Source organism: Cannabis sativa, chromosome 2 (genome assembly GCF_029168945.1).
Source record: "Cannabis sativa cultivar Pink pepper isolate KNU-18-1 chromosome 2, ASM2916894v1, whole genome shotgun sequence".
Taxonomy (NCBI): Eukaryota; Viridiplantae; Streptophyta; class Magnoliopsida; order Rosales; family Cannabaceae; genus Cannabis; species Cannabis sativa.
Window position 1 is genome coordinate 9401702 of NC_083602.1, and position 13341 is coordinate 9415042.

The following is a 13341-nucleotide window of genomic DNA, read 5'->3' on the forward strand; positions in this document are numbered from 1 at the left end:
TGGAGGTTATCCATAGTACTCTATATGTATATTCTTAGGGGTGGAGTATATTCCACAATTCCCTATGTAACACATATTTTCTTTAAACATGGAAGTAATATAATGAGTTAGCTATTATCAATATAAATCCTTGATCTTGATTGTATGTTCCATTTCGTTTTACTGTTGTAAGTAAAAGTTTGATACCTATGAAAGTTCTTTGGAAAAGTTTCACACTGCCTTAGTTGAGTGGGAGAATTTTAAAATTCTATAGCCATCTTCATTAGGTTGATACTTGTGATAGATACTTAAGAACACTATTGAAAAGCAAATCTAACCATTCACATGGATAGGAATAGCTTATCAGAATTATGAGAATAAGATAAAGAACTCTAGTCTAGTCCATTCGAATGACTTGAATCTAGAATTCTTAATCCTCATAAAATTTTATGGTATCTTAAATTTGATTACTTTATCTCTGGCATGTATTTTTCACTTCAAATACTAGTCTGCTATGTTGATGACTTAGTCTTGACTTAAAGTTTCAGACTAATACAAAAGTCACAACTAGGTAACTCTCCAAACAATAAGAGGTTAAAAGTACCATTTAACCAGACATCTGGTATTGAGTGGGAGCTATCTGAGATGTAATCAAATAGGGAACATTAGAAGATATTCAAGAAAGATTTATGAAAGTGATCTATATGTTAGATATTAAGGAACTATGTATCAGTTGTCCTTGTATCTCACCATCTAATTTCGAGATCTTTGAGATGGTGCTTACTTTGGGGGTGGAGGAATTATTCTATAATAATTCAAGCTCTACCAGAGAAGAACTATAACTTTGTGAATTCGAAAATCTAAGAAAGTTATATCACTGAAGAAAAGTCTACACTGTATTATCTCAATTACATATTTTAAAATATGAGAGATATGTCTTCTGTTAATTCAGATGTACTTTTAAAACAGTAAAGATTTCAGTATCGCTTGATGAGTAAAGCATATAGTAAAGGATGTTTCATAAGTGTATTTATGAACTAGTTTCCAGAAGTTTGGGTGGATTCAAATATACTACACTTGATCTGAAGATCAAGACATCAGATTGACCTATTTGCACCGTTTGTTTTATATTAGTGCAAGTGGGAGTTTGTTGGGTTTTATGCCCTAAATAAAACTCTTTACAATCTGATTAGTTATCAACACAAGAAATTTGAAGTGATTGATGTTTATTACTTTTACACACAGAATCAGTTAAATCCAGATCATATGTTTATTCACAATTACAGTATCGTCAACACAGTGGAATGTGATTGTGATCATATGAATCAAAAGACTTGGTCCCTGTTTCATCACTGTTATTGGATTTACACTAATGTGATAATCAGCGATGATGTGTACTTACACTTTGAGTAAGTGTTATGTTCTTTCCAGGACATTAGTAAAGTATACTAGTTTCGAATGTATGGAGTATACATTGGACTGGACCGATATTGCAACTAAGTTAAGATATTACAAACTTACCGTTATATGTATCTTTCCAAGTCAGTATCAGTAGTTGATCTTAAGATTAAAAGAATCTAAATCCTGATATGCTTAGGCTCAACTCAGGAGTGCTATTCATGTTCTTTGATTTATTAGTTAAGCCTACTTTTAGGTCAGGGTGATACGTATATTTTGGGAACATGATAGTATGATTGAGTGGGAGTGCTGAACACAAATATGGAATCTATAGCTTCTACTGGTGTATAAAAGTCAAGTGATGATTCCCTTCGAGCTTAGCAAATAGATGTGAATGGATGAGCTCTTGTTTAACTGACTAATTATTAGATCACTAAACACCATTTACAGGTAGCTAAGTGTTTTAAGGGGCAAAATACATTGAGGGGTGAGAACGGTAAAGAAATCCCATCTCGATGTAGATCATCTATATAGAGGATCTTTAATTTATCGTTTTAGAAAGTTCATATTTAGGGTGTTTAAACAACATACTTGTGAGTAGATCTAAGATCCTGGTAAAATAAATTCCAACAGGTTTTGGTTCATAAATTCATACACATGTTCAGAAAATAACAAATAATCACATATGTTATAAAATACTAAATCTAACATAGTTTATTTTCCAAGGTTTTCAACAAACTGATACAGTGTCCCGTTTAGGCGAGAGTAAAAGCATCATCCATTGAATAGAGTTGTCAATTCATCTAAAATGATAATCATTCCAGCAACCTTTTATTCGATCAAGATTGGAATTCAGCGTTGTCCCGTTTAGGCGAGAGTCAAGGCAATTCTATCTTATGAGCTTCCACTATTGTTTCATATTTTGTAAGTCAAATATAGTCGCCACCATTAGGGTGATCCATACCATATAAAATACTTACAAAGCTACTTATCTTTCGAGATTAAACGGTTCTAACTTGCTAATGAACGTTCCTCCATTAGGGAGGATTACTCACTAAAACAAAAGCTATGTAAAACCAACAATGGAGATCGAATGTCTCTTGATTAAAGCTCATTATTTTAAAAATATGTATTTTATTTAATCATATTCCGTATTATAATAATGAAAAATTACAAATTAAAGTTGGTTTAAATAAAAAATCAACTTTAATTAAATTTCAATTATTATTTAAATTCGAAAAAATAAATTCGAAAATAATGGAACAAATTTGAAAATATCTTATTTAAGTTGTTTAGAAGAATCTAAAAAATCAACTTAAATATCTTTCAAATTAGATTTAATTAAATATAAAATTAAGTTGTAACCACTTAATTTGAAAATATTCCATTTTAAGTTAATATTTGAAAAAATATCAACTTAAAAAATATCTAAAGAATCTTAATAACCAATTCCTAAAATTCCTCAACTTAATTTTGAAATTTGAAATTCAAAAGATATTCATATTTAAGTTGATTAGTTAGAGATAACTAATTTTCAACTTAAATAGTAATATTTAATGAAAAATTTAAATTAAGCTTCAGAAAGAATCTAGTTGGCTGTGATTCTATATTTAATTAAATACAAGAAAATACATATAGTTTAGCTTAGAATATAATTCATTAAACTATGTTTTTCTTAAATTAATTCCAAAATAAATGAAATTAATTATGTTGCTAATCAATTTTAATAGGTTAAACTAATTTAATTAACCTAGTACAGTTATCCAAATCAGGCAAATGGGCCTTCACAATTGGGGTAGTTCATGTGAGGGGGAGCTGGGTTCAGTATGTCGTACCCACTTCTATGGCCCCCAACTCTCACACAAGGCCCAAAAGAGAGGAATTTAACCTTAAAATGAACAACTGTTATTAATTGAATAGGCCCAAAAACTAAATGGGCCTAAATAAAATCTATCAAAAACTATGATATTTTATTTAGCAACAACCTATATGCATCTATAACAAAATTAAACATATAGGCTCACACAGGTACACATTTGGATGGATCCTATCATGTTGCTAGGTCATACACAGATGAAAGAAGATTGTAAAATTTACCTGTTACAAATTATTTACTTGACCTATTGACAACTGAACCATGGGTTAAAATCAGATCATTGGATCTGTCAACAAGTTAACCATGACAATTTAGATCAAGCAATAATAGGTTTTATAAAACTTACAAACAAGCTAAAACACATATTCCTGCAACAAGATGAATTTGGATAGTTGGATGTAGGAATTATTTAATGTTAAATAAAATTTCGAAATTAATTAAATATTAAAAAAATATTTCGGTTTTTTAAGAATAAAATAATAATAAAAAAATTAAAATTAAACCTACAATTTTTGAAAAAATAGGTTTCAACTAACCTAAATATCATTTCAAAAATAATTGCTAACTACCTTTTAAATTTTTAAAGTTATTTTATAAATTAAATATAAAATAAAAAAATAAATATTTTTCAGATTTTATAATTTAATTTGAATAAAAAATAACAAAATTTAAAAGTTAGCAAAATATCTTACTTCTATTTAAAATTACATGATTATAGTAATTATTTTAAATTTAAATAAGGTCAAATAATTTAAAAAATAATTAATTTAAAAAATATTTAATATCTGACCTTTAAATTTTAAAAATAAGATAAAATAATCAAATTCAAAAATAAGATATAAAATCAAGCAAAAAGATAGATTTTTACTTGTTTTCAAATTCAAATTACACTAATATCTATAATTAAATTTACAAAATTCAAATTAATTTATTTCTGATATTAGATTTGAAAATTGAAAAATAAAAATCAAAATACAAAACTACACAAAAAGTCGGAAGTTAATTCCATGAAATAGCATGAAAAATCGAAGAAAAACGAAAAAAATTGCGAGCTGTACGGACAGTATGCATTGCATACTGTCCGCGCGCGTGCAAGGGAGGAGCTGATCTACTCACAAGTATGTTGATTAACACCCTAAATATGAACTTCTAAAACGATTATAAAATAAACACATATAAAGAATGAGAAACCTTACATTGGGGGCAGCGGAATAAAATGTCTCCTTCCGTTCAGATTTCTAACCCTTGTATCCTTCCTGTTGCAGAGTATTATCAAGATCTGAACCTGGATCTCTTTCTCTCCTTTCTTTAGTGCTGAAACTCCTTCTTGTTGAATGTCTTTCTTCACGATCTTCCTCACTATGATTGAGGTATCACTTGCTGTGTGTGGGCACTACTCTAACACTAAGAGGTTCGAAATTTAGAATGAAGAAGAGAGAGAAGAAGGTGGCGGCTAGGTATAGAGATAGAAGGCTGTGGTTTTTCTCTGAAGGAAACCAGATGTGTAAGTGTAAATTTCCTGAAGCCTTCACTATCTATTTATAGCATTCCACATAGGGTTAGGTTTGAATTATTTGACATTAAAATAATGAAAATATCAGATGATAATGCCTATAAAAGTGGCCGGCCATGGCTATATGGATTTGGGCCTCACTTTTTGCAATTTTGCAGTTTTATCATTTCTGCATCTCATTTTCCCAAAAACGCCAATTTTCAAATTCAACCATTTAAATGCCAATTCTAACTATTTAATAACTATAAATAATTATTAAATAATATTTTCATTTATCATATTTATTAATTGAACCATACAAAGTATCTTAATTAACAAATATGCCCTAAAAACTCTTTCTTTACAATTTCGCCCTTACTTAGTGAAAAATTCACAAATAGACATAGTCTAATTTGAGAATTATAATTGATTAATCAAAACCAATCAAATGAGTCTTACAAGTAATATTATCTCAACTAGTGGGGGGACCATGGGTCTATATAACCAAGCTTCCAATAAGCAGATCAAGAATTTATAACCTAAATTCACTGACTTATTAATTCTTCGTTGAATCCACGCATAGAACTTAGAATTGCACTCTCAGTATATAGAACACTCTATATGTTGCACTATATAGACACGTCCTTAGTTATCCATTGTTATAATCCTAATTTGATCAATGATCCTCTATATGAATGATCTACACTGTAAAGGGATTAGATTACCGTGACACCCTACAATGTATTTTATCCTCAAAACACTTAACCCCGTATAAATGATATTTCAGCTATGTGAAATGAGTACTCCACCATTTATTTTTGTTTGGTCAAGCTCGAAGGAGATCATCCTTTACTTACTATTCGCCAGATAGAAGCTATAGATTCCATATTTCTGATCTATATTAATAAGTAAATCTGATTATATTGAAATGAGTTTTATTTAGGGCATAAAACCCAACATTAATAGCTTGAACAACAGCAATACGGTCTGTCTCAATTGACACATTGGACAGGTTCTTCAACTTCAACCAAGTGCGAGCCTCCTTGACACTCAAAACTTCAGCAACAACCGGCTGACAAATCCTAAGATGCAAAGAAGATCGAGCTTCAATTAGCTTCCCATGACAATCTCTAATGACGATACTCGTACCATATTGATTCGTTGCTTCAAAAATTACCCGTCAGTATTGATTTTCAGCATCCCAGCAGGCGGCTTCACCCAACCAACACTGCTACCAGCAACAGTAGCCTCATACAATAGCGGTTCGAACATGTTTTCTTGAGCCAACAGCCAATTAAAATGAGTAGACCTTGCCACCTGAACCACATCCGCAGCCTGAGAAGAACGACCTTGCCAAAGAAGCTCATTTTGAGCTTTCCAAATTCCCCATGCTACCATCAAAAGCTCATCCACCAAAGCCACTCTACCCCCTGTCAAAAACGCCTTAAACCAGTTGGCAAAGGTAGCTTCTGTAGAAAATTGCAGCCCCACACCAGACCTATGCCAACACAATTACGCAAAATGGCAACCAACCAAAACATGGACAATGGTTTTTTCATTAGAATTGCAGAACACACAGCGAGGATCAATAGGGACATGTTTAGTACGTAGTTGGGAACGAGTTGGTAAGCACCCCGAGATAGCTTTCCAAGCAAAATGAAGAACCTTGGGGGGGACTTTAACTTTCCATAGGACCCTCCACAGTTCAGACTCCAATTGAAGGCTCCATTCACCTTTCAATTCTTGGAGATGGCGATAAGAACTCTTAACCGAGTAGAAGCCTGTCGGCTCTTTACACCAAAACCAAGAATCAACATTAACATTATCACTTAGAGGAACCTGCATTATCAAGTCAATATCCCTTGCCTCAAACAAGTCTTGTAAAACCTCAAGATTCCATTGCTTACGATTGATGTGCATCAACTGTGAGACCGTGCTATGAGCCAAAGCAGGATGTGTGGAAATGACACAAGGATTCACATCAGAAATTAGCCAAGGAACATTAAGCACGGGAGTAGACATACCAGAACCGATTCTCCTTCTAGCACCATCACAGATCAGTTGTTGGGATTCAAACACACTCCGCCAAATAAAACTTGGGTTTGCACCTATCTCAGCAGTAAGGAAGTTACCATTTGGATAGTAACGGGCCTTGTAAATGCGTCCCACAAGAGTGTCTTCATACAGAAGAAGACACCACCCCTGCTTTCCTAACAAGGAAAGATTGTAATCTCGCAAATTACAAAAGCCAAGCCCACCTGAATTCTTGCTTCTACAAAGACGTCGCCAATTAAACCAACTTACACCTTTGGTTCTATTATTAGAGGACCCCCACCAATACTTTGACATTAAGCTCTCAAGGTGAGAATAAGTCTTAAGCAGAAAAAGAAACACAGACAGCGCATAGGTTGGCAAAGCTTGAGCAACTGTTTTGAGCAAAACTTCACGGCCAGCCTTTGATAACAAACGACCTTCCCAACTCTGTATTTGCTTGAGCATCTTATCTTTGAGAAAACCCAATATTGCATCCTTATTTCTCCCCATAGTACAAGGGAGACCCAAGTAAGTCATCTGCCAATGGACATTCTCAGCATAGCGCACATTCTATCACGAACAACAAGAGGAGTATTGGAACTGAAGAATATTGAACACTTGGTAAAATTCACCTGCTGTCCAGTAGCAGCTTCAAACAATTGAAGAAGGTGCAGGACATTAGAAGCTTCCCTTTCATTGGCACGGCAATAAACATAGCTATCTTCAGCAAATAGCAAATGTGATATTACAGGTGCCCCATTCGCAACCTTATACCCCTTCAAGAGACCATCAATTTCAAACTTTTTTTATGAGATAAGTGAACCCCTCGGCACAAATGAGAAAAAGGTAAGGGGATAAAGGATCCCCTTGACGAATACCCCTTCCAGGCACAAAAGAATCTGACACATGCCCGCCATGAACAATTTTGTACTTCACTGAAATGACCGTAGCCAAAACAAGGTCCACAAAACGAGTGGCGAGGCCCATTTTTTCCATCATAGCTCTAAGAAAACCCCATTCAACTCTGTCATAAGCTTTGCTAAGATCCAATTTCAAAGCCATATATCCCTCTTTACCCTTGCGTTTTCTCTTCAGATAATGCATTACTTCAAAAGCTATCATAATGTTATCTGAGATTAACCGCCCAAGAATAAATGCAGATTGAGTTGGAGAAATAACATTTGGCAAAACTACTCTAAGACGATTCGCAATCACCTTAGAAATAATTTTGTAGAGGACATTACACAAAGATATAGGCCGTAGATCACTCATGGAAATAGGTTGTTTTTTCTTTGGTATAAGCACAATATTTGTATCATTAAGCGCATCAGGTAAAATAGCGGTATCAAAGAAATCTCTAACCTGCTTAACCACATCATCCTTCAGGTCCCGGAGATTTGTCCGGGTGCATATGAACTAGAGCACGCCTCACTTCTTCTTCAGTGACCGGGTCAAGGAGTTGTTGATTGTGATCCAAAGTAACGGCACTAGGAGTAACAGCAATGACCGAGGAAAACTCTGATGCTGAAGTCGTAAATAGGTTCTTGAAATAATCCAACAACGACACCCAAATACCTGAATCATCTTGAAGGCGAGAAATCGTATTATGCTTTTTCCTAGCTGTAGCTTTAGCATGGAAGAACTTACTGTTGCTATCACCTTCACGAAGCCACAATTGTTTGGATCTTTGGCGCCAATAAATCTCTTGCTGGTTTAGGGTCTCGCTTACCTTCAGTTCAGCATCACGAAATCGTTGAATAGAAATAGAGTCTCTCCCTTTCTTCCATTGTCGAATCTCTCTTTTGCACTGTGAAATTTTTTGCTTGAAGTTACCCGTATACTCTCTTCCCCAAACGGCAAGCATCTCCCCACAATACTTCAACTTCTCAATAATCGGCTGGCCACTACAATGCTCCCAACAATCAGACACAACTTGTAAACACATGGGCTCACGCAAGCACACTTTCTCAAAGCGGAATTGCCGAAAAGGAACTATAAAGTTTTAAATGATAGGCTCAAGTAATAACGGGCAATGATCCAAAGCTGTGATTTTAAGATTAGTGAGCTTGGCTAGATTAAATCGTTGATACCATTGAGAACACACCAAAGCACAATCTGGCAGACTTCTATCCATGCATCAGTACCTCTCCCACGCTCCCAAGTAAATGGATACCCCAACAAGTCAAGATCAATGAGATCACACTCAGCAAGAACATCATTAAACCCATCCAGTATCAATTGAGGATAACCGTTACCTCCCCTCTTATCAAGATGACTAGTGACATTATTCAAATCTCCAATGACACACCACGGGAGAGTAGATTCTAACTTCAGAGTTCGCAACAAGTCCCAAGTCCTATAACGCAAACTCCTATTAGGCTCTCCATAAAGGCCAGTCAATCTCCAAGAAGAAGAAGCACCTTTGGATATCTCCATGTCAATATGATTGAAAGAGTAGCCAAGTAACTGAGCATCAGAGTCATTACTAGAACTCTGGCATCAACCGAAAACAAACCATCAAATCCTAACTTAACACGAAGTCTTTCAAGTTTCTCTTTACTAGAAGAAGTTTCACAAAGAAAAGAAAATTGGGTTTCTTTTGGACCGCAAGGTCCACAAGGAATTGATAAACCCACGGGTTCCCAAGCTCACGACAATTCCAGCTTATGATACTCATAATGACCGGTGGGCCTGGGAACCAGCACCCACCGAAAGGCCATTTTTTGGGCCCGAATAGTCATGCACAACAACTTCTTCACTAACCTCCATCTCACTACCATTATCCACTACATTGGACCCTTCCACTTGTTCGGTTTTATGCCCTAAATAAAACTCATTTCAATATAATCAGATTTACTTATTAATATAGATCAGAAATAACATTTAATGTTGCATGGTTCACATGATTTATTTCATGATTATATGTACATAATGTATAGATTCATCTGAAACCCTTTTCACATACTTGATCCTGTTTATTGTTCTGTCAACACATTGGAAAGTAAACATGACTATGTGAATAAAGTTTCCTAGATTTATCAGACATAGGGTTTTACTGATATGATAATCTAAAACAGAGTTTACTTGCATTTGGAGAAATGCTATGTTCTTTCCAGAGCATTGGTTAAAGTAAAGCTCAGGTTGGATGCATGGAGTATGCATCGGAAGGGACCCATATTGAACTTTGACTTAGATTTAATTAAACTTACCGTAAAATCTATTCAAGTCAATATCCTAGATCAAATGATCTTAATCCTGTTATGATTAGGCTCAATCTTGAAAGGCTATTCGTGTTCTTTGATTTGTTAGTTAAGCCTACTTTTAGGTCAGGGTGATACGTACTTTTTGGGAACACGGTAGTGCAATTGAGTGGGAGCGCTAGCATAAACATGGAATCTATAGCTTCTATCTGGCAAATAGTAAGCAAAGGATGATCACCTTCGAGCTTGACCAAACGAAAATAAATGGTGGAGATCTCATTTCACATAAGCTGAAATATCATTTATACGGGGTCAAGTGTTTTAAGGATAAAATACATTGTAGGGTGTTACAGTAATTTAATCCTTTTACTGTGTAGATCATTCATATAGAGGATCATTGATCACATTAGGATTATAACAATGGATAACTAATGATGTGTCTATATGGTGGAACATATAGAGCATTCTATATACTGAGAGTGCAATTCTAAGTTCTATGCGTGGATTCAACGAAGAATTAATAAGTTAGTGAATTTTAGTGCTAAATTCTTGATCTACTTATTGGAAGCTCGGTTATATAGACCCATGGTCCCCCCACTAGTTGAGATAATATTGCTTGTAAGACTCAAGTAATTGGTTTTGATTAATCAATTATAATTCACAAATTAGACTATGTCTATTTGTGAAATTTTCACTAAGTAAGGGCGGAATTGTAAAGAAAGAGTTTATAGGGGCATATTTGTTAATTATGATACTTTGTATGGTTCAATTAATAAATATGATAAATGACAATATTATTTAATAATTATTTATAGTTATTAAATAGTTAGAATTGGCATTTAAATGGTTGAATTAGGAAATTGGCATTTTTGAGAAAATCAGATACAAAAGGTGTTAAAATTGCAAAATTGCAAAACCCAAGGGCCAATCCACTAATGCTTGGCCGGCCACCTATTGTAGGCTTTTAAGTTGATTTTTTTATTATTTTAATGCCATATAATTCAAATCTAACCCTAGTGGAATGCTATAAATAGATAGTGAAGGCTTCAGAAAAAAGAGACTTTTTCTTCTAACACTTTCTGAATCAGAAAAACTGAGCCTTCTCTCTCCCTATCTGGCTGACCACTCCCTCTCTTCTTCTTCAATATTTCGAAATCCTTAGTGTATGAGTAGTGCCCACACACATCAAGTGATACCTCAATCATAGTGAGGAAGATCGTGAAGAAAGATCATCAGCAAAGGAGATTCAGCATCAAAGATTCAGAGAAAGAGATCCAGGTTCAGATATTGATAATGCTCTGCTACAGAAAGGAATCAAGGGCTAGATATCTGAACGGAAGGAGTCATATTATTCCGCTGCACCCAATGTAAGGTTTCTTAAACTTTATATGTGTTTATTTTATCGTTTTAGAAAGTTCTTATTTAGGATGTTAATAAACATACTTGTGAGTAGATCTAAGATCCTGGTAAAATAATTTCCAATAACTGGCCTCAGAGCCATGGTAATTGATTTACTTGCAAGAAATTTGGACTTTAAAACGATTGTTTGTATGTTCTTTGGATGGTATCATGTTGTATTGAGTGTTATTTGATGATTGATTGATGTTTGTAAATTTTCGTGAAAAATTATTGCGATTTTGTTTCTGAAATTATTTTTATTGGATAGTATGGAAAACATTAAGAGAGTTAGCCTTTTACAGAACTCAATTTCGATTTTATTTGAATTAGTTATGAATTTTTGAAGATTTGAAAAAATCGGGGCTGTGCTGATATTTTCCTGCGATCGCAAATCTGTCCGTACAGTTCACAATTTTTTCGTTTTTCTTCGATTTTTCATGCTTTTTCATGGAATTAACTTCCGATTTTTGGTATAGTTTTGTATTTATACTATTACTATTCCTAATTCAATTCTAATTATCTTTTTGAATTAATTTAATATTTTTTAAATTTAATTCAAGATATTAGTGTAATTTGAATTTGAATAGAATTAGTATCTATCTTCTTGCTTAAAAATCTATCTTATTTTAAAATTTGATTATATCTTATCTTATTTTAAATTTAAAAATAAGATATTTATAATCATGTAATTTTTAAATGATATAAGATATTTTGCTAATTTTTTAAATTTTGTTATTTTATTTATTTAAATTACATTTAAATTTGAAAAAGATATTTATTTATCTTTTCTAATTTTTTATTTAATTTTTATTTATAAAATAACATTTAAAATTTAAAAGTAGTTAGCAAATTTTTGAAATGATATTTAGGTTGGTTGAAACCTAATTTTTCAAAAATTGTAGGTTTAATTTTAAATTTAAATTTTTTTAAAAAATTTCGAATTTTTCAAATTTTTTTTATTATTTAATTAATTATTTTCGAAATTAAAAATTTAATTTAAAATTAAATAAATCCTACATCCAACTATCCAGCTAACCTTGTTGCAGGAGTATGTGTTTTAGCTTATGTGTAAGTTTTCAAAACCTATTATTACTTGATTGCAAATAGCCATGGTTACTTTTTGCCAGATCTAATGATCTGATGGCTCCCTTGGTCAAGATAATAATTTGTAACAGGTATATTTACAATCTTCTTTCATCTGTGTATGACCTAGCAACATGATAGGACCCATCCAAAGTGTGCCTGTGTGAGCCTATGTGTTTAATTTGATTATAGATACATATAGGTTGTTGTTGCTAAAATAAATTATCATAGTTCTTGATAGAATTTATTTAGGCCCATTTAGTTATTGGGCTTATTCACTTAATAACAGTTGTTCTTATTAAGGTTAAATTCCTCTCTTTTGGGCCTTGTGTGAGAGTTGGGAGCCATAGAAGTGGGTACGACATACTGAACCCAGCACCCCCTCACATGAACCACCCCAATTGTGAAGGCCCATTTGCCTGATTTGAACAACTGTACTAGGTTAATTACACTAGTTTAACCTAATAAAATTGATTAGCAACATAATTAATTTCATTTATTTTGAAATTAATTTAAGAAAATTATAGTTTAAAGAATTCTTTATTCTAAGCTAAACTATATGTATTTTCTTCTATTTAATTAAATATAGAATTATAACCATCTAGATTCTTTCTGGAACTTAATTTAAATTTTTCATTAAATATTCTTATTTAAGTTGATATTTAGTTATCTACAACTAACCAACTTAAATCTGAATATCTTTTGAATTTCAAATTTCAAAATTAAGTTGAGGAATTTTAGGCATTGGTTATTAAGATTCTTTAGATATTTTTTAAGTTAATATCTTTTCGAATATTAACTTAAAATGGAATATTTTCAAATTAAGTGGTTACAACTTAATTTTTGATATTTAATTAAATTTAAATTTGAAAAATATTTAA

At 32.8% G+C, this 13341-nt stretch overlaps 1 protein-coding gene across 1 annotated transcript; it reads right to left on the minus strand.

Annotated features, from left to right (window-relative positions):
* Positions 1-5918: 5918 nt before the first annotated feature.
* Positions 5919-8051, minus strand: LOC133034109 (uncharacterized). The gene is made up of 4 exons (XM_061109129.1): positions 7658-8051; positions 7412-7500; positions 6379-7349; positions 5919-6243 (listed from the first exon to the last, which is right to left on the minus strand). The coding sequence occupies exons 1-4, from the start codon at positions 8049-8051 to the stop codon at positions 5919-5921; spliced, it is 1779 nt and encodes a 592-aa protein (XP_060965112.1).
* Between the last annotated feature and the right edge of the window lie 5290 nt (positions 8052-13341).